This window comes from Phycodurus eques, chromosome 22 (assembly GCF_024500275.1).
Source record: "Phycodurus eques isolate BA_2022a chromosome 22, UOR_Pequ_1.1, whole genome shotgun sequence".
NCBI classification, from domain to species: Eukaryota; Metazoa; Chordata; class Actinopteri; order Syngnathiformes; family Syngnathidae; genus Phycodurus; species Phycodurus eques.
This window is the reverse complement of record NC_084546.1, coordinates 1,882,049-1,903,247: the sequence shown is the minus strand read 5'-3', so window position 1 is coordinate 1,903,247 and position 21,199 is coordinate 1,882,049. Positions and strand designations below refer to the sequence as shown.

At 45.8% G+C, this 21,199-nt stretch overlaps 2 protein-coding genes across 4 annotated transcripts in view; one reads left to right on the top strand and one right to left on the bottom strand.

The window, feature by feature from the left end:
* The window catches only part of btbd11a (BTB (POZ) domain containing 11a), a 56,938-nt gene extending 45,832 nt beyond the window's left edge, over positions 1-11,106 (bottom strand). For all 3 annotated transcript variants that reach the window (XM_061667763.1, XM_061667764.1, XM_061667766.1), the window contains exon 1: positions 10,060-11,106. In XM_061667763.1, coding sequence (XP_061523747.1) covers positions 10,060-10,954 — 895 coding nt within the window. In that variant the 5' untranslated portion in view covers positions 10,955-11,106. The remainder of the gene's footprint in view (positions 1-10,059) is intronic.
* A 2,160-nt stretch (positions 11,107-13,266) lies between these two features.
* cry1a (cryptochrome circadian regulator 1a) lies at positions 13,267-20,405 on the top strand. Its single transcript, XM_061667463.1, has 13 exons — positions 13,267-14,119; positions 15,371-15,479; positions 15,690-15,832; positions 15,910-16,094; positions 16,177-16,265; positions 16,358-16,498; positions 16,893-17,204; positions 17,714-18,068; positions 18,324-18,440; positions 18,641-18,742; positions 18,822-18,887; positions 19,636-19,756; positions 19,845-20,405. The coding sequence occupies exons 1-12, from the start codon at positions 13,962-13,964 to the stop codon at positions 19,728-19,730; spliced, it is 1,872 nt and encodes a 623-aa protein (XP_061523447.1). The 5' UTR covers positions 13,267-13,961; the 3' UTR covers positions 19,731-19,756; positions 19,845-20,405.
* Positions 20,406-21,199: the final 794 nt, after the last annotated feature.

Below are 21,199 nucleotides of genomic sequence, written 5' to 3'. Positions count from 1 at the left end.
TAATTTTACGTTTAACGTTTCATTTTTTTCATAAAATAACGGCTTCATTGTATTTAATCAACTAAAACAATTTGTAAAATTAACTTTTTGATATACATTTCATATTTTTTTTCACTTATTTTATTATATAACTGATAAATTGGTTCATCAAAAATAAAAAACAATATTAGTTGAATAAAAATGGCTTATTTTTGTTGTTTTTAAATTGTTTCGTATACTAATGGCTTGATTATGATTTCAAATGTATTATACAGGAACATTACAAGAACTATAAAGAATACGCTTTTAAAATGATTATTATTCACATAAACTCTTTTCCATGCACATTTTAAATACTCAATTCAGTCTGCCCACCCCTGGTTGAACAGCTGTGGGGGTAAAATTTCCGAATCCCTTTTTTGGGTTCTCAGACTAACGAAAACATTCCAGATCATTTCCACAATGTAATGGATGGCTCCCGGGGTGATTATCGAGCAGGCCGCAAAATCTAATCAAAACTGCTTCATTAGTTTTTACATAAACCCACTCACGCACGCACGCACACACACACACGCACACAACTGCTTACTTAAAGGGTTGCAACGCTGAACGCTCTGTGTAATATTTCAAAATATTATCCAGTAATTAAAAAAAACGACCATTATTCTTTTAATGTGAAGGCACAGCTGAGAGGATTGATCACTGTTTTGCACGAAATGACGTCTTGTTGCGATTCCTACGGCGGTATCTGTAAAAAGTGGCTTCAAATTCAGCTTAGTGAGTGTGTTTCCCTTTTTCTTTTTTTTTTTTTGCTTTTTCTTTCGCTACCAATCTTCAATAAACCTCAGCTGATTTTTGGCAAGAGAAGTGAGGTACACCCTGGACTGCTTGCCGGTCAATCGCAGGGCACATATAGAGAAACAAGCATTCACACTCACATTTACACAGATGGACAAGTTCGACTTCAATGACCCGAACATGCATATTTTTTGGAGTGTGCAAGAAAGAACATTCAAACTCCACACAGGAAGTCAAGATTCAAACTGAGAACTTTTCTGTGAGGCAGACGTGCTAACGATTACGGCACCGCGCTGCCCACTTTGGAAGCGCCGGTGTATTTGAATAAGGTCTTAAAAGGCGCCTCTCGCTCGCTTCCTTGGTTGCAGGCGCTTTTGGCTATGATCTGGCCTACTTTTGAAAAGCCCAAAAAACCCAACACAGGCCGTCTGGCCCCGCCCCCCTCGCCTCCTCGCCCTGCTAACCCGCATGCCCGCGCCTCCCTAGACGGGCTGCTGGGAGGCTCATCATCCTCTGCAGCGCCGTTTGCACTCGCCCGTGACCTCATCTGCGGTTGACTCACCAACCGAGCACCCGCCCACACACACACACACACACACACACACCACATTTACACAATCCATGGTTCCGTGCGGTCTTGTCTATAGGGGCAAACATGCATCTGTGCAATGATTTATGCAGGGGAAGAAGGGATGGATGGATGAATGGAGTGATGGATGGATAGATGGATGATAGGTAGGTTGATGATGTGGTATGCTTTGGGTTATGAGTTATTGCTCGATAGATAGAGAGAAACAAATATAATCTAATATTTGTACAATTAGTGCAAAGTGATATATAATGATAGAACTTATAAAAAGCCCAAAATGCACAGAAACGGATGAAACTTTAGACATGCAAAACATGCACGGATAGTGTTTCTGTCACACAGTGAAAGAAATTGAAGCTAAAAAAAAAATGAAATGTAAATATGCCGTAGTCATACAAGTAAAGATTGAAGATAGAATCACATTAGAATCCCGCAGACTCAACTCAAATATTCCTCCTCTAAATCTCAAGTAGACACATCACGGAACCCGTAGGAGGCTGTCGAGGCTTGACGTCTCCAGTGTGTGCGTCAAATAATAAAGAAGCTGGCTGGTGAATTCTTTGTCAGACGAGCGCGCTCACACACTCGAGGGGGCCAAAGACGAGACTGTCAGGAATCAGACGAGAGGCCTCCTGACACAAATGCAAAACCACCGCCGACCCCCCGGACTGTGGCACGCTTCATGCGCAGGCCTGGCACGGAACAAAACCTCATTTGGAGCAGCACCTCCTGCCTTACACTCAATTATTTGGCAAAATATGTCAACTGTATCTGAATAACAAAGAAAACATGGATAATTGGAGAAAATCCCAGGATATTTTTCCTTAATTTAACAAAACAGGCCTACTCAAATGTATCTAACTCAACCATTTTCACCTGTTACTGTCTAAAAAACAGACTTTTAATCTTGAGGTGACAAAACGGCGCACGACCCCGCGGAGTGAGGAAACGGGTGGAGTTGTACAACACTTCTCTGACATTTCAAGTGTTCAACAGTGTTAATAGATTCATTCTCAAACTATTTTCAACACTTTAGATTGGTTAATAAGGCGGCAAGATAACAGACGATGTGAGGACTGACCAACAGTATCGATTTGTGAACAAATATGAAATTGACCATATTTGGTGACGATATGCTATCTGTCATCTTTACCTTTAATGGGTATATGGTAGGAAAATTATTTCCCTTACTTGCTCTGCAGCTTCTTAAATTTGCCAGAAAGAAATTACAATTTGTTTTCTTTTTGTTTTTCCAGGGATTGTGTACATATTTTGCCCCCCGAAAAAACGAACCTCTTGTACGAAACAGATGGGCGAGACTATATTATTAGAATTTTCGTCATTGCCTTTTGTCACCTTCCGACTGAAGATAGCCAGCGCCATGTTTATGTTGCAATATCACACACATACAGAAACCTCGCAGCCAAGTTTGAAGTTAAGAGAGTCTGACTCATCCACTTACAGAAAAAAGGAGGAAAAAAAAAAAAAGCTCTCATGCCACAAAATGCAGGTCAGAGAAAATATGATGACACACTGTCGGGTGAAAAGAAGCCAAAAAAGCACCCAAAAAAGTGTTTTGTTGTTGTTTTGGTGGTGGATGATGATGATTTGTGAAGCGGCTTCTGTGAGAAAACAATCTCCGCCAATGCACCGAGGCGTAGGTGTGCGTGCATTAGCGCGGCATGTGGCAATACAGCGCAGAATGACCCAAATAGAGCGGATACAGTAAGTTATGTAAGGCTTTGTTACACAAGCAACAGGTGAGATCAGTGAGCAATCGTCCGCTGCTTCTATCTACTAAAAAACACATTTGTGGTGGTACCTTTTACTTGATTAATGATCATTTCCCATCCAAAATGTGTTTGTGTAGCATTAGAGTGGATATTTAAAGACATTCCCTTAGCTAATTATCGATCATCATCATCATAAAAATGAACTTGTGCAAACAACGGGTCTGATTCACTGATATGCTTGTTTTTTTGAAATAAATTTGTTCTTAGGAAGCAAATCTTGAGGAAAAAAAGATTTACGCCGCCTGTGAGACTGGAGAGGAATCATGATTTTTATCGCAGCACCAATGAGGCAGTAAACTAGTTTTTATTGGTCACGTCGTGGGGCTTTATTACGACCGCAACATCAACTTGTGGAATTTCCACACAATTCAGAAACTCGCGCAAAGAAAACAGGCCTGATTCACTCATTTGATGGCAAGAATTTTATAAAGTTTTGTAATACATTTGTACTTGGAAGAAACGATAAAGATAAAATAAGATTTACATCATCTCTGGGGTTGGAGTAGAATTTGTATTTCTATCGCCGCCCGTTGAAGCGGTCAGTTACATGTCGCCGAGCTTTATTGCTGACATGTAACATTGGCTCAAGGATCCTTCCACAGAATTGACATTCTAGTTTTCTACATAAGCCCGTTGTAGAGGTTAACGACTATGAAATGGTTGCTACCACGTAGTGAAACCATTAGGCGTATATTCATGTCAAGCTTATCGTCATGCTTTTTCAAGGAGATGGTTTGGCTTTGGCTGAGATCTGCACTCTACTGAGGAATCATCTAGTTTCATTTGGACTTCTACAACACCCCGTTCAGGCAGGAAACCATTATTGCCGCATGCTGAAAACCACAAGCAACAGCAGTCGTGATTTTCCCGTCAAACGGTTCAGACGGTTGATGTTTTGTGGGGCCATTCTAGGTTGCTTTCTCTTTCTCCCGCAACCTGTTCAGGCAGGAAAATATTTCTTTATAATCATGCTTAAAGTCCCAATTCCCAAACGCAAAGCAATCAGTTAGACATTGATAAATCATGCTTATGTTGAAATCTTTGTTCAGGAATAAAACAATGCGACAAATGAACGGATGGAGCAAGTAGTAGTAGTAAACCAGAGATGCACACTAAAGGTTAAGATGTGTGTGGTGGGGATTTTTTCAGCAAGCAAAGTTCCCCTTTGCAACACGTTGTCTTTTGTAATAGTTATGAAATGCATCATGTCTGTGGGAGGAGGAGGAGTTCCCGCCTCCACATAAGCGAGCCTGCATGCTCTTCTCTGTGAAGAGCGTCTCATTGGCCTATTTTGTGTCATGGTGCCACCAGATGGTCCTCCCCAGAGGCGCCAGGAACTCGCCCCGCACTCGCCCTCGTTAATTAAAGCAGCAGCCGGCGGTCCTAAAACCACAACCTCACAGAGGACAGCGACCCAAAGTTGTTGTTGTTTTTAATCAGCCGCAACATGAAAGCGAAGCTGAGTCTCCGTGTTAGCGTTTGGGCTAATCTCATCTTATAAAATGTGAAATGAAATGTTCAATAAGATCACCCAAAAAGGTCCAAAGTCTCATGATGTAACAAATCACAGGCAGCGAGCATCTCCACGCTAGTGACCCTGTAAACCTCCACCGCTCACTATTATGACATCATGCCAATGAAGGCCAGACTATCATTTGTTTTTGGAGTTGTGACAAAAAATTGTGAAGGCCGGCCATCATTTTTGACAGATGAGATCAAGCGGCCGGTTCGCTGGTGCCCAGGGACCCACAGGGGGTGATCCACCGTGGGACTGGGATCACCACATGAACCGAAACGTTGCACAAACCAACTCACAAACCTAACCGCCACATAACCCAAAACACCACGCCAACTGACATATGAACTGAATCGTCGCATAAACTGAACCGCCACACGGACTCATCCTTGGGCCCCGAATATCCGCACGAACCAAACCACTGCACGAACCAAACCTCAGCACAATCCAAACAGCCACAAAAACAAACTACTGCACCAACCAAACCGACGCACAAAGTGAACCATCACAAGGACCTCTGTACGAACCAACACTGCGCAAGAACCCAACGCTTGAAAGAACCAAACAACTGCACGAGCTGAACTGCAATATGAACCAAACTGCCGCACAAACTGAACCACTGCACGGACCCACCGTACAGCCAAACCTGCGCAGAAGCAATCTGCCAAACAAATTGAACAAAAGCACAAGCCAAACAACTCCATGAAGGGACCTGGTGCACAAACTATACCATCACAAGCATCTGTGCACAGACCAAACCTTGTATGATCCAAACCAACGCACAAAACAAATACACAACGCGATCCTCCACACAAACAGAATCACGGCACAAACCAAACTCCTGCAATTACAACCATACAAACCGAACCGAACTGCTGCATGAACAGCTGTACGAATTGAACATCTGAATGGACCGCTGCACAAACTGAAACCCGCAGGAACCAAACCGCCGCACAAAGTGAACAACCATACAAGCCCAAACTTTGCATGAACAGTTGTACGGATTGCACCTCCTGATGAACCGTTGCACGCACTGAACAACCGTATCAACCAAAATGAACAGCCGCAAAAACAGAACAGCCACACGGCCCAAAGTCTCACGAGTTGCAACACAAACCGATGAACGAACCAAACGGAACAAACCGGACCGCTAAATGAACAAAACTGTTGTTTGAACCAAACCGCCGCACAAACCGAACCTCTGCACAAATTGAAATGCCACATGAAATGCCACCTGAAGTGCAAAAAGGAGAAAATGTGAAATATTAAAAAACTGTGTGGCTCAACAAATCTTTGTCAGAGGAGGCGCTAACCTGAGTCGCTAGCATCAGAACTCACATACGCTGGATCGGCACTTTTGGAAGCACAAAGCCTCCGCAGACCAAAGAAGAAGAAGAGTCGTCCTTGAGAGCTTGTGATTGAAAGCCTGCGACGGGCGAGAGAAAAACATCGTGACTGACTGACAATCTGACAGCATGATTTTTTTCAACCACATGGCATCTCAGTCGACGTGACTTGACAACACATGAGCTGGATAAAATTCCACTTCTGCTAGTTAGTTCAAGAGTGTGTGAGAAATAAAGCAACGGAAAAACATCTTTTAAATCAAATGTGGGTCAGTGACATCTCAACCAGTGATTCTCAAACTGGGGTCTAAACGTTCTGGTTGGGGAACCAGCCGCGTTGTCAATATTGTCATGCCCCCCTCCAGGCTCAGTGTCGCACGACCTACGCCGCAACAAAGCACAACCGTAATCTCCTCCGTCTTCCCACTTTTGACCCAAGGCAGGTGGCGGCATCAGGTTGAAGGCAAACTCACAGCAGGGGGGGGGGGGGGGGGAAACAAGTCAATGGCGGTGTGGGAGCGACGCAGTCGTAGCGGCTGCATTCGGCAGCGGGAGGAGATGAGACACAGCATACCTTCACGCTACATTTGATGCCATCCAGCCGCGGGAAGTTGAATATTCATGACGCTGTTAAAAAGTAGAGTGGATAGCATGCAGCTATCATGAACATTACCCCCCCAAAAAAAGAAAATTTTAAAAAATCAAACGCTGAAAATTTTTATATCATGTAAATACATTTGAAAATGCACATGAACTCAAGCTAACATTGGAGCCTGTTGCCACCACAATTTAGTAAGATTCCAAACAAAACAATACTTTTGTCGCCACAACACTTTACATCTTGGAAACACGCATGGAACACCACATGGAATTCTGTAAAAGATTGCAAAAGCTACTTAAGCCTATTCCCACCCAGATTTCACACAAAATGTAGCATTATTAGTATGCTTGACACATACAAACAATCATGGGACGCATTCGTGCCAATTGCACCTGCTCTGGTGCTCCTCCTGAGGTGACATTTACACTGAGTGCGAGGATGTGTTGCAGTCTAATGAGGGCTTCGAAAAACGACGTGTCATTAAACGTCTCACAGCAACAAATTTGAGTAATTGTTGTCTTTTCCCGCCTGTGGATTTCTGAACTCAACGACTTCACAAGTGTTGATGACAAGGAGCTGGTTGGGGATTCTGTCCCTCAAAAGCAGCCCATTCCGGCCACGGGTTCCGGAATGGGGGTGAAAATGTATGAGAGGTACAGGAAAAGAAAGTCGCGGGGGAGCTACAAATGGGATGCAGCTCATAAAACCAAAGAAACAACTTTCCGATTCGGCTTTTTTTTTGTCTTCCGAAATTATCTGCCGCATAAAATCCATCACGGCTGACGGAATGACGGTCATCCGTCAGCCGGCTCGCCCCGAGGAGAGCAGCTAATAACCGCACAGACGACAAAAGGCTTTTAAGCGGGAATAAATATGCAAACTGGGAGGTCGCCCCCCCTGGCAGTTGGCATCATGAACGATGGAAGCCGGCAGGAGGAAGAGGAGACATCCCGCTGCTAATTTAATAGCGCGGCTACGCAATAGCATTCCGCTGCTGTGTCATCTATCCCGCACCCGGCAGGGCAGCTCCTTGGGGAAGGTCGCAACAAATGAGACATAATCCTATACGATCAACACGATGGGAATTCCAAAACCAGCGGACGGTCCCGGTAGGTCGGCCCGGATGATGACTCGCTACAAGGAACTTTGCATGTACAGTGAACTATTTGTACATTTATAACTGCCTGTATGAATAGTTTAAACTGTAAATATACCTCAAACTCTGATCCTAAAACACTTTATCATTTCAAATTCATCTTACATTAGCCTTGAAAAAAAAACGGCTGACATAAAGAATATACTGCAACAATTTACTCAGGTGAAAAATACTGCTAACCGCAAATGCATGCCAATGCCAGTAATTGGCCGCTAACGGTCAATATTGACTGCTAACGAATGCTAGTGGACGCTAACAAAAGCTAACGACCGCAAATGACCACTAACAACCGCTAACGAACAACTGCTTCTACCTTCTGGTAGTGACTATTTAACACGGTCAGTGACAGCTACCGGTCACTAACTACCACTAATGAATGCTGGAGAGCTAATGACAGCCAACAACCGCTAATAATAGCTAACGAACGACCGCTAGTTCCCGCTCACAAACGCGAAGGATCGATAGGTACCGGTAATGACTACTAGTGACTGCTAACAAATGCTAACAACAGCTAAGGACCGATACTTACCACTAACAACCACTAATGACAACTAACAAATACTTATGACTCCTAACAAATGCTAAAAACAATAATGAGCGTTTATGACATCTCATGACTGCCACCGCAAATAGCGAACCGCACCTTTCTCTGCAAGATCATGACAACTTTACCTCTCCGACTTCTCTGGCGAAGACACAATTCCGTTACTTCCCGTGTTAAAAACTGTTTCACAATGGGAGCTAAACCAGCACACCGCAACGGATCCTGCTGGACTTTTAAGGCTATCACAGTATTTGCAACCATGTTCCCAGATAAAAATCAATACTAATCTTGCTGTTACGGACAACAATAATCCCTGAAGGGGTGTGGAGTGGAAAGAAGTAAGCTCGGCTGCCATCTAAGTGTGGAAAATCATAAAACGTCAGCAGGATCGTCGCTTTAGACAATAAATTGGACGTATAAGATCAAATGTGGCATCGTCTGGTTTGGCCTGGAATTGAAGATGTGCTTTTTTTCGCCGAGATAACAACCTGTGATGTTGTACCCGGGCACATCACTGAGTTTTGGGGCGCCCAATTTCTCAGCCTTGGGAACAATCTTCTCTCTCTAACGAAGCGATGTCTCGCTTGCGAGGCAAGAGCGCACGATTAGCGGGTGCGTCATCTTTGTTTTGCGTTCATTTGCATCTCCGTCCATGAATTGAAAATTTGAAAAAGACATCACCAAAGATGTGGTTGCCGTTTCTTGCTTATCTTAATTAAGTGGATTAGCATCTCTGTACCGCATTAAAACACACACAAATGCTCACACAAACGACAAAGAAATGATAAACAGCGACATCGTTAGTACTAAATGAATGTGCACAGTGAATGACGATAATTGGATCATTTGCCACTTTTGTATGTCCCCGAGGGGAAATTCAGCTTGTCTCACAACATGCACACGCAGATGCGCGCACACACACACTTTACCCTGGAACCCCGGAACTTGGAACCTTTGGAGGACAACTTCATGAGTTCTAGGAAACAAAAAGTACCATAAACTACATGTTTCTGGAACTTTAGAAGCAGGAACTAAAAACTTTTGGAGGACAATTGTGTGTTAGATCCAGGACCTACAAGTACTAAGAAATACAGGTTTTGGAGACTACAGGACTAGGAACTTTACCCCAGACAAGGACATGTTGGAGGACCATTGTGTGTTAGTTCCAGGAGATGCATGTACCAAGAACTACTGTACATGTTTCCAGGACCTCAGCACCAGGAACTTAACCCAGGACCAGGTACTTTTGCAGGACTGTTGTGCGTTTGGATGGTGGGAACCATGGTTCAAATGGTGTTGGGGGGGGGGGGGGGGGGGGGGGGCTGGTAGAGATCTGCGACACCCGTCAAGCGCGCCCCCGTGTACGATCCACGGGGAGGGCCATATCAGAAACTGCCACTGGTAATAGACCCTGCGAGGTGAGTCGTACTTTGTAGCGGTCCAATTACTTTTGGAGTAGGTCCTGCAGGACCGAGAGGATCTGAAAATGTAGTTCCGGTGTAATTTATCGGGCCATAAGGAGACGATACTCGGTGGGTAATACATTCAAGGAACCAGAAACCAACTTCAGTGGTGCAGATCCTGCCCACCACTGAATGGATTTGGTTATTTTTTTGGGGGGGGGGTCTGAACTTTATGGGCAACACTGAACATATGCAAGTGGCAAGTTTTAGTTCCGGGTACTACAAGTATTAGAACTCCAAGTTCCGGAATTTTAGGTGTGAACGGGTGTCTTACCGCCGGAGTTCTTCCCGCAGATGAGGTGCTGGCAGGGCTGCAGCAGCCCCCAAATCTCCGCGTCGGCACCCAAGGCCCGCTCCAGAGCCTCCAGGCTGAGGTCCGGCACGCCGTCGTCCTGCTGCCGCAGCGCGCTGTGCACCGCGCGGCCCAGCACCTCCCGAAAGAGGCTCTCCACGCACGCCGTCAGGTAGATGGCGGCGTGCTCGTGGACGCGCAGCGCCACGCGGCTGTCCACCATCCACCTGAAGAACTTGCCCACGGAGAAGACGAGGCCGCAACGCGCCGACTTGCCGCGGCCGAACTTGTCCGCGGCGCTGCTCATGTTGTACAGGGACAGGGCGCTGAGCGCGGCCGCGACGCAGTTGACGGAGACGGTCCAGGAGAGCACCACCTTGACGGCGGTGTGCACCTCCAGCTTGGTGCACTTGGCGTAGCGCAGGCTGAGCCGCTGCGCCTCCCGGGCCAGGCGCACCAGCGCGCGGCTGACGAGCGCAGAGAGCCGCGACAGGACCTCCGGAGACGGCGGCGGCAGCGGCGGCTCCTCGTCCCCCTGCCGCCGCCTGCGCCGCAGCGCGTCCTCCACCTCGGCCAGGCTCCACGGCACCTCCTCCGGCTCCGGCAGCTTGGCGCACAGCTGGGCCGCGCACTCCAGCGCCTCGGTGTCCTCGGCCAGCACGGTGTTGACCGTGTCCAAACTGTTCTGTCGGCTGTGCATGGATTCCGTCAGATGCCAGCGGTTGTTGCCGCCGTGCGAGAGGGACTGCAGGGGCGGGTCGGAGCAGCACAGCGACACGCTGGACGACCGGACGGAGTCCGCCGCGCCACCATAACCGGAATCGAGCGTTAGGTCCTCCAGCGTCCTCACCGCGGTGCTCTTACCGTTGCCTGCCATCGCTGCGCCGCATACTGCTGGGTATGCGTGCGTGCGTGCGCGTCCGCGGTGCTGTCTTCCTTCACGCTCCTGCGCGCGTCATTGCCCGGGTTTGCTGCAACGTCGGCCGGCGGGCAAACGGAAACTTTCCCTTCCTTTCTCGCTCTCGCTCGACGCTGTGCGGACGTGCGTGCAGCTTCTCGTGCGCAACTTGGAGGAGGAGTCACTGTTTGTTGATTGACAGCGACAAAACAACCTGCAGAAACACGCTTGGGTGTCGCAATTCAGGGGTACACGCAAGGTGCACGCCGCACAACCTGAAGCGGGAACCCCTTCTCGCCCTCACACACCCACATTTAGCATTTGGGGCAAATGATTTCCAATGTGTAAAATCCAAAAACAATTTCAATGTGAAACGGTAACACCATACCACCAATAATTTGCTGTGCGGGCAAAAAAAAAAAAATATCCAATGAAGGCATTTGCAGAAGATTATTTGTATTTTATATTCATTTACAATGGCGGGGAAATGCACTCCATTTGTTTTGGAGTCGTGCATTTTTGGCTCCTATCCTCTGTTGCGTTCATGACATAAAGTGGGCTAACTCCGTTTGTCTCCTTTGTAAGTGAAGTGCAGAAATGAGAAAAGGCACAACTTTCAGGTGAATACTGGTGGAAATCAGGGTTTACTTCCATTTTGGAAGTCCATTTTCCCACCGATTCATGAGTGCAACACCGGGCCAACTCCAATTTTCCCAGGTGGTCTCAACCATGAAACCAGGCTTCACCTCCCGCCAAAGCAGAAAGTGAGGTTCAAATATGGACTCAGAAAGTAAGTCGGGTTTTAGCTTGGGTGCAGTCGTCTTCATGTTACAACATTCATTCATTCATTCATCTTCCACTCCGCTTCTGCACTCACATTGACACCTACGGGCAATTTAGAGTCTCCAATTCATGCATGTTTTTGGGATGTGGGAGGAAACGGGCGTGCCCGGAGAAAAGACACGCAGGCACGGGGAGAACGTGCAAACGCCACACAGCCGGGGCCGGGATTTGAACCCCGGTCCTCAGAACTGCGAGACGGATGTGCTAACCAGTCTTCCATCGTGCCGCCCACGTTAGGACAAGTACGTGTTATTTATCCTTGATCATGACATATTGACAGATATTTGGACTGAGACCACTATTGCACCAAACTTGTTTTTATTAAACTGGTTCATAAATAGTGTATTTATTATAATGTATAAATATTGGTACATTCATCATAATTTATTATTATTACAATATTGCCTCCTTGAGCTGTTACCTTATCGTGGTGGAGGGGTTTGCATGATAGGGTGATTCAGTTAGGGGCTCAGACTTGAGCCGTTGCTCCTCCGCATTGAGAGGAGCCAGATGAAGTGGCTGTAAATACTTTATTATACAGCATATACTGTATGTTCCTGTGCACATTTGTTGCACGTGAGTTCCACCTGCTACACTGACTAGGTGGGCAGCTCTCACATAAATCCTTGCGTGCACTGTGTGGAACCTCTGAAGCTACTTTGTTAAGCTCCGGTTGCCTGGCAACTACAAATCATGATCATCGAGTGCATTTTTTCAGCACGAGTAAAACATATATATACACGGTAGTGCTGATCCTCTTGTGTACATAGAATTTCATATTTTTAATCTGAAACGAACTCATAATCCAAAGCATACCGCATCATTTATCTATCTGTGGAGCTCAGAATCCAAAGAATACCACATCATCGAACTGGTATTTCTGCAGTAGTCCCAACCTGTCCGTTGCTGTGGTGTTTTACCGCCACCCAGTGGACAAGATGTGTCGGTGCCTCCTCGCGAGCCCGCATTTGTTCCCTTACATAAATTAGAGCAGTATTTATGTCAGGTCATTTTTGTGGAGAAAATAAGAAGTTCAAAGTGGAACAGAAGGCAGCAAAACTTTTTTTAAAAAACATGCGTACGACATAGATGAGTGCACTCCATGCTATAAATGTTACAAGTATAGAAGTTTTTCCTTGATTAAAATGTATGTATATATATATATATATAATATACACATTTGTTTTATTTTATTTTGTTGACAATACTATTAATTACGAGCATTTTATTTTAAAATCTCGGTTTGTAAATTGAAATCCAAAATAAAATGCGGATTAGTATGCCAGTAAATAAATGGGTCACAAGGCGTCATAAGCAGCACTGTTACATGATTGCGAGGCTTCTCTCGTGTCCAGTAAAGAAACCACGCTGCAGGAACGTGACTGCGCTTGGGGCGAGGCGGACCAATCGGAGGCCGCCCAGCAATATGCGTCATGCAGTGGGCGGGACTAAAGCGGAAGGTGCGGCGCTTGGCTTGAGCTGACATTCGTGTACGTTGCGGAGGAAGTTTAGCTCTCAAAACAGCCAAAACACTCGCTCAACCGCGACGGATAAGAGACAGAACGATGCAGGAGTCGTTTAGATGAGATAAGTGCATATTTGCGTTGCAATCTGTCGCCGTTTTTTTTAATGTAATCGCTGTTGTTACGTGTATTTACATAACCAGCTTTCCCCGGTGTTGTGGCGGGGGCATTACCATCGAATTGCAAACTCGATCAGAGCATCGCTCGTTGCAACTCCGTTAAAGATCGTGTGTTTTTGGCGCATATCTTTGCAAAAACAATCTTAAATCGGCTGAACTGTCCCTCTTTTTTGCCCCCGTTTTCGACAAACAAGTTATACAACGAGGCGGCCTTGGCGGCCATCCGCGCAGGTCCTAGGCCCCGCCGTTTTGTCCTTCACGTTGCCTCTTGAGGGCCAAATGGTTCAGACTCTGACGCATTCTAAATTCTTCGTCACGATGGAAAAGGTTTTATTAGAGCAAGGTTAACTCCTACACGCCTCGGCCACCATATTTACAAATTGAAACAAATCGACTTTCCTTTTAGTTGGTATCGGGCCTGGATTTGTGTCAGTATAAACGAGCCGTATTTCCCAAAATAAAAGGACATTTCCAAGCTTGAGGCCTCCATCCATTTGAGTGATGGTCGTGAATACGATCCACTGGTTCAGGAAGGGCTTGCGGCTCCATGACAACCCGTCCCTCAAAGAGTCCCTGCTTGGGGCAGACACCGTCCGCTGCATCTACATCCTCGACCCCTGGTTCGCTGGTTCGTCCAACGTGGGCATCAACAGGTGGAGGTGAGGAAACACACCTGTATTTTAATTATAGTACTCGGTGAGCCACGTGTTTTTTGAAGTGGTACTTGAAATAAGTACCACTTAATAACCACTGCTTAAAGGTATGTTTTTGATGATTAAAAAGTCAAAAGCACGGGGTTCTTTACATTAAATTGCAACTTAGGGTGTATATTTGCATCCTGCAGTGGGTATTTAATGCATTTTTGTGTTTGTGTTCTCTCACAAAAGCCTAAAAAAATGATCAAAATTCCCCAAACAAGCTTTCTGACACGAATAGAGAGTGGCTGGATCCAAGAGCAGTCGGAGGCAGATGTGAAAGGATGAATAGTTTATTGATGAAAGGTAATGGCGATGGTCCTAGGTGGGTGGGCAGGCGGCGGTGTGGACAGGTGGCAGGCCGTGGTGAGGGCAGGCGGCAGGAATTACGTGGATCAGGAACACACTGGAACAAGGAGACGCAGGAGTCAAAAAGGGAACGAGGAATAGGGTGACTTACGGCAGGTAAAAGGACCGTGGTACCGCTGAAAGTAACTGCAATACTTCGGCGAGGGTTTCCTGGAGCAGGCAGGTTTATATACCGGTGGTGATAAGGCTGATTGGAGACGGGTGTTGAAAACAGAGAAGGGGAGGGCGGAGAGAGAGAGAGAACGCAAAGCGCCCTCGCGGCTACAAAAATGGAACTGCAGGCACTGTATGACACTTCCAGTATGTCAAAACACAACAGTTCCAACATTCCAGGTGGAATGTTATGATTTTGCAAAAAAAACAAAACATCTACACACTGGTGCCGAATTTGTGGCATTATTAGTGAGTCCCTCCTTTCCAAAGCCGTAAAATCATGATCAACAATGTAAAAAAAAAAAAAAAAAAAAAGAAAAAAGTCTATTCTTCCATGTGGAGCCTGACTAGGTACAATTATACAACAAGGATAGTTGGGGTGTCGTATGGTTCTCTAAAAATATAAATACACAATCATGACACCTATAAATCCGTATGTGTATGTATCTATTGACTTAAGTGTGAAAGTGATTAATCGAGTGTGTGTGGATGTGTTCTCTTGCAAATTGGGGCGGGGGTGGTCCCACTTAAGCATGTAATGGGACGCATCCATGTTGGTTGCGCAACCGCTGACGCAGACGCTTTTTGTCATGCGTAATAGGAAGCATTGGCCGCCGCATGAGACCAAACTTTATTGTAAGATTCATGCAAATATTGAGAGTCGACGTTCCCGTCCTGTGTGCCCACCCGCAGATTCCTGCTGCAAAGTCTGGAGGACTTGGACTCGAACCTGCGCAAGCTCAACTCCCGTCTCTTCGTGATTCGGGGCCAGCCCACCGATGTCTTTCCCAGACTCTTCAAGGTGGGACGGCCGCATCTCGTTTAATACAATAATAATACAATACAATATTAACTTGCATACGGTTACTGATACAGTAAGTTAAAAAAAAAAAAAAAAAAAAAAATCAGTTTTTTTTTTTTTTAACCACATTCAACGCTGCTGAATATTCTTTCCGTCCACTTCGCTGCTTGCGTGCTCAGACTTTGTTTATTGTATCGTTTGGTTCTCCAGGAGTGGAACATATCCCGTCTGTCTTACGAGTACGACTCGGAGCCCTTCGGGAAGGAGCGTGATGCCGCCATCAAGAAGCTGGCCTCTGAGGCCGGTGTGGAGGTGACGGTCCGCATTTCGCACACCCTCTACGATCTTGACAAGTAAGCTGATGACCGGGACCCCTAATCTCACGGCCTCCCTTGTCGGACAGCCACTGAGCTCAAACGTTGCCCCGCAGGATCATTGAGTTGAACGGCGGTCAGTCGCCGCTCACCTACAAGCGCTTCCAGACCCTCATCAGCCGCATGGACGCCGTGGAGGTGCCCGCCGAGTTCATCACCGCCGACGTGATGGGGAAGTGCGCCACGCCGCTCTCCGACGACCACGACGACAAGTTCGGAGTGCCGTCGCTGGAGGAGCTGGGTGGGTAGAACGGGACAGAAGAAGCGTAGACGTCAGGCGTGGACCGAGGATTAACGTGTAACATTTCACGTTCCTCCCGCAGGTTTCGATACCGAGGGCTTGTCGTCGGCCGTGTGGCCCGGTGGGGAGTCCGAAGCCCTCACGCGACTCGAGAGGCACCTGGAGAGGAAGGTTGGTCCCACGAGACCTCGCAAGAGTACATTTAAATTCTAATTCCCTGAATATGCGCAGTTTCTAATGCCATTTTCTTCTCTTGGCCACAGGCGTGGGTGGCCAACTTTGAGCGCCCCCGGATGAACGCCAACTCGCTCCTGGCCAGCCCCACCGGCCTCAGCCCCTACCTGCGATTCGGCTGCCTCTCGTGTCGCCTCTTCTACTTCAAGCTCACCGACCTCTACCGGAAGGTAGCTAGTTACCTCCTTCGTAGTGTATGCAGATCTTTAATACATTTACCAAAGTGAAGGCCTGTATGATGCTTCAAAATTACACACAGTGCTTAAAACCACAGTTTAAACGCCTTAATAATGCCACAAATCCAATTATGTTGACTGACATCTTTAAAATAATTTAAAAAAAGAACATTTATTTTCTTAGAAACAATTTTGACAAATGCAAAAAAAGAGGACAAATAGATTATAAATGTAGATGGGTAAAATGCAATGTTGTAAACACAATCAATGTTACAATATCATCAACAAAACGAAATTACATCAAAAATGAAGACAGAAGTAAAAAGCCCACGAAATAAATCTTTGATCACATAAAGTGAAAGAAGTGCATTTGTCCCTTGAAACAAAGGTGAAGAAAAACAGCTCGCCACCACTGTCGCTGTACGGGCAGCTGCTGTGGCGCGAGTTCTTCTACACGGCGGCCACCAACAACCCGTGCTTCGACAAGATGGAGAGCAACCCCATCTGCGTGCAGATCCCGTGGGACCGCAATGCCGAGGCGCTGGCCAAGTGGGCCGAGGGACGCACCGGGTTCCCCTGGATCGACGCCATCATGACGCAGCTGCGCCAGGAGGGCTGGATCCACCACCTGGCCCGGCACGCCGTTGCCTGCTTCCTGACCCGCGGAGACCTGTGGATCAGCTGGGAGGAGGGCATGAAGGTAGGCGCGGGAAGTCGGACATTTTAGGTTCAGTTTGGCCATTTTAGGCTGTAGTGGGTATTTTCAGGGGTCCTTCAAAGACTTATTACACCAACAGATTTTGTCCCGTTTCTAGCAAATTGAAACCTCATCCTACAAAAAAAAAAAAAAAGTCTCAAGAAGCCATGCCTGTAAAAACACAGGAAGTCAGACAGTTTGGTTTGAAGCAGCCCTTTCAAGGGTAATTTGCAGCAATTCGTGCTCCCTGGAATTGTCACTGGAAATTCAGCCCCCGCAGCCAGTTTGACTGAGCAACATGAAATTTTGCTAGTCGTAGATCTCATGAGTCGACTCACAAAGAGACTCAAGAAGTAAATCTGCCATTTTGTTTTGAAGCGACAATTTCAGGGTCATTTTGGCTTCAAAGACGGACTCAAACCGTGCATGATAGACAGATGGGTGAGAGGTTTGGTCACCTTGGAGGTACTCTGACGACTCAACGCTCCAATTGCTGTGTTTTGTGTGCGTAGGTGTTCGAGGAGCTGCTGCTAGACGCCGACTGGAGTGTGAACGCCGGCAGCTGGATGTGGCTCTCCTGCAGCTCCTTCTTCCAGCAGTTCTTCCACTGCTACTGTCCCGTGGTGTTCGGCCGGCGCACCGACCCCAACGGCGACTACATCCGCCGCTACCTGCCCGTGCTGCGGGGCTTCCCGGCCAAGTACATCTACGACCCGTGGAACGCGCCGGAAGCGGTGCAGAAGGCGGCGCGCTGCATTGTGGGCGTGCACTACCCGAAACCCATGGTCCACCACGCCGAGGCCAGCCGCGTCAACATCGAGCGCATGAAGCAGATCTACCAGCAGCTGTCCTGCTACAGAGGTCTCGGTAAGAAATTCGGAGGGCTCTTCCCCCTTTCTTGGAAAATGCGTGCAGACCTTCACACCTTAGCAGGTGCTGCTAGGTTCTCAACAGACATATAGAAGTTGATTTCTTGTAATCGTCCCAATTAAAAGCCAGTGTATACATATGGCATTCTACGTTATGACGTTATAACACGGCACAGAATAAAAAACATCCATTGCACTGACACCCATCACAGCTCCGATCCCCAAGCTTATTTTTGTCTCGATGAATCCACAGGGATGCTGGCGTCCGTTCCCTCCACCTCCAACGGAAACAATAAGCCCCCCTCTGACGTGATGGGGTACTCGGTTGAAGGTCCTCACGATGCCGCTGCGTCTGCCGCCGTGTCTTCCGGTGAGCCATCTTGCTTCTTCCAAATTATGGAAAAGTAGGGAATTTCAGTCCAATTTTTCCACCCTTTAGAACTGAATATCGATCTGTTCTTGGGTGCTTTCGTCACCGTTTTGACAAAACTAGCTGGAGGAAAGTTTAGGTTTCGGTTCCGATTTCCTCTGCCAACTCGCCAACTGACCATCGCTCTTTTGTCGCTGCAGGATATCCCATGCCAGGTCAGCCCCAGGCCGACTGGCAGAGCGGCGGCGCCATGATGTACCTGCAGGGAGACTCCCAAGCCGGCGTTGCTGCGCATCAGCAAGGTAAGCCTTTCAATGACTCATCGGAAAATTTCACATTCCCTGAGGAATTGTAATCCTTGACGCTGCTTTATTTTTCCAGGCTATGTCAGCTCCAGCATGATGTGCTACGCTCAAGGCAACCGCCAGAGTCCCATGCTTCAAAAAGGTCATTTTTATTTCAGATGTATAAAAAGATACAACTGCAGTGAAATATGGACGGGCATGAGCAGTTACAAAAACACTAAACATTTTGGTATTCAAAAAAATACTCGAAAATCAGTGTTCGTCAAATACAAGGCAGAGGCTTACTTCTGAAAAAGTGTATTTCATATTATTTTAAGCTACTGTAACATTGTGCACCGTTTGAACATTAAGACCGCTTTGAAACTCAGCAAAGTAAAACACTGGACCGCAAATGATTCATTCATCTTCCGTTCCGCTTTCCTCACGCGGGTCGCCCTATCCCAGCCGTCTCCGGGCGGGAGGCGGGGTACACCCTGAACCGGTCGCCAGCCAATCGCAGGGCACATAGAAACAAACAACCATTCGCACCTACGGGCAATTTAGAGTCTCCAATTCATGCATGTTTTTGGGATGTGGGAGGAAAGCGGAGTGCCCGGAGAAAATTCACGCAGGCACGGGGAGAACATGCAAACTCCACACAGGCGGGGCCGGGAATTGAACCCCGGTCCACAGAACTGTGAGGCAGATGTGCTAAACCACCGTTCCACGCCAGCTAAATTAACATGTTTTATTTATTTTATTAATTGATTAAATAGAGATAACTTCTTTAAAAATATATTATTGTTTTATTATTATAAACTATTTTACATATTCATTTTCAGCTTGTTAAATATGATTGCGTAAAAATTACAAACCTATAATTTTTATATGTTTTTAACTTGTCTTTCCAGGGCTTGAGCATCACTCCAGTGGTGCGCCGATGAGCAGCAAGCGTCACTGCGAAGACTCCGGAAACGGCAAAAGCTCCAAAGTCCAAAGACACTAAACCACAGGAGAGGGAAGAAAAAAAAAGTGAGTTATTTTGTTCTTGGTTCACATTTGCTTGCTGGGATGAATTTCTAACACTTAACATTTCTTGCATCGCTTCTGCCTCTTGCAGGAATCTCCACGTGGTGACGCCCTCACTTGCCATGAAGTCGTCAAATTTGTATTATAAATGTGGACATCCCGGGAGCATCACACTTTTTCTTCTTCGGGTGTGAACACAAAGTCGTCATGTATATAATGAACTTTCCAAAATTCACATACAACTTGTACATATTTGACTATTGTGTGTGTGTGTGTCTTCTCTCTTTGTGTAGCATCATAGATCTATTCTATATATTTTTGATATGATACCAAGAAAAGAAAAAAAAAAAAAAGACATGAGTGGATGTTTCTTTTGGGGGACATTTTTCATAAAAACAAGTTCAACTAAAAAGCTGTCCATTTAAAAAAATAATAATAATTTAAAAAAAACTTTCATAAAACATCTTCCGGTGCGACTCATCCCTCGTTTGGGCCTATGTAACAACAAAGTGTTTTCGTGCTGGTTGACTGGTTGTGTTTTCCACTGTAGATGCAAAATCACTATGACCTTGGTATAACCTTTTTTCCCCCCACAATTCATATCATTGTATCATGACCCCCACCCACGACTGTAAACAACTGCTTCTAAATGTGCGTTTTTTTTTTTTTTTTTTTTTTTTTAATTAAAATGACATAAAAGCACTGGTGTTTCTCTCTTCAGTCTGTGTCCTTGGGTGCTTTTATTACCAAGGCGTTTTTCAAAACTAAACGGAGCTTTTTTTTTTTTTTTTTTTTTTTAATATACATGCTCTGCCAAAATTTGGTATACACTTAAAAAATATATAATTTTAAATCGTTTGAAAGGAAGTAAAGGCTATGGTTATAAAATAGGGTTTCAAGCCAAGTGTTTAGTGTTTCACTCTGAGCTCCATAGAAGGCTTAGTGTTTGAAAGTAAGGTTTAACTGAGACATGATTAGGGTTTTGAATTAGGTTTTAAATAAGGTTACAAGCCATGTGTCGGGTTCTAATTTAGGGTGTCATTGAAGGTTTAGACTTTCAAAGTACCCTAAGTAAATAGGGATTTCAGCCAGGGTTAGAGTTTAAAAATAGGGTGTCAAGTTTGAAGTTTTACAGTTTCAAAATAGGGTTTAGTATTTTCAAGTTGGATTTCAAGTCAGGATGGGATTTCATTTTGGGTTTCAAGCCAGAATTAGGGTTTTGAATGTAAGGTTTCAAGCAACGCGTTAGAGTCTCAGGGAAACGTTAGGGTTTCAAAGTCAAGTTTCAAGACAGTTAGGATTTCAAAGTAGGATTTCAGCCCTAAAAACGGCCCACATGTGTAACGTAACTTTTCAAACTGTATTATCTTATGATGTTGATTTTTAAAGTGAGTATTTGTACTAAGAATACATTCACGTGTTTGTTTATTTATTTATTGTTTTTTA

Coding starts and splice junctions, on each gene's coding strand:
- cry1a (XM_061667463.1), top strand. CDS start 13,962: ATGGTCGTGAATACGATCCACTGGTTCAGGAAGGGCTTGCGGCTCCAT. Junction 15,833..15,909: donor ACCCTCTACGATCTTGACAA/GTAAGCTGATGA, acceptor GTTGCCCCGCAG/GATCATTGAGTTGAACGGCG. Junction 18,888..19,635: donor GAGTCCCATGCTTCAAAAAG/GTCATTTTTATT, acceptor TTGTCTTTCCAG/GGCTTGAGCATCACTCCAGT.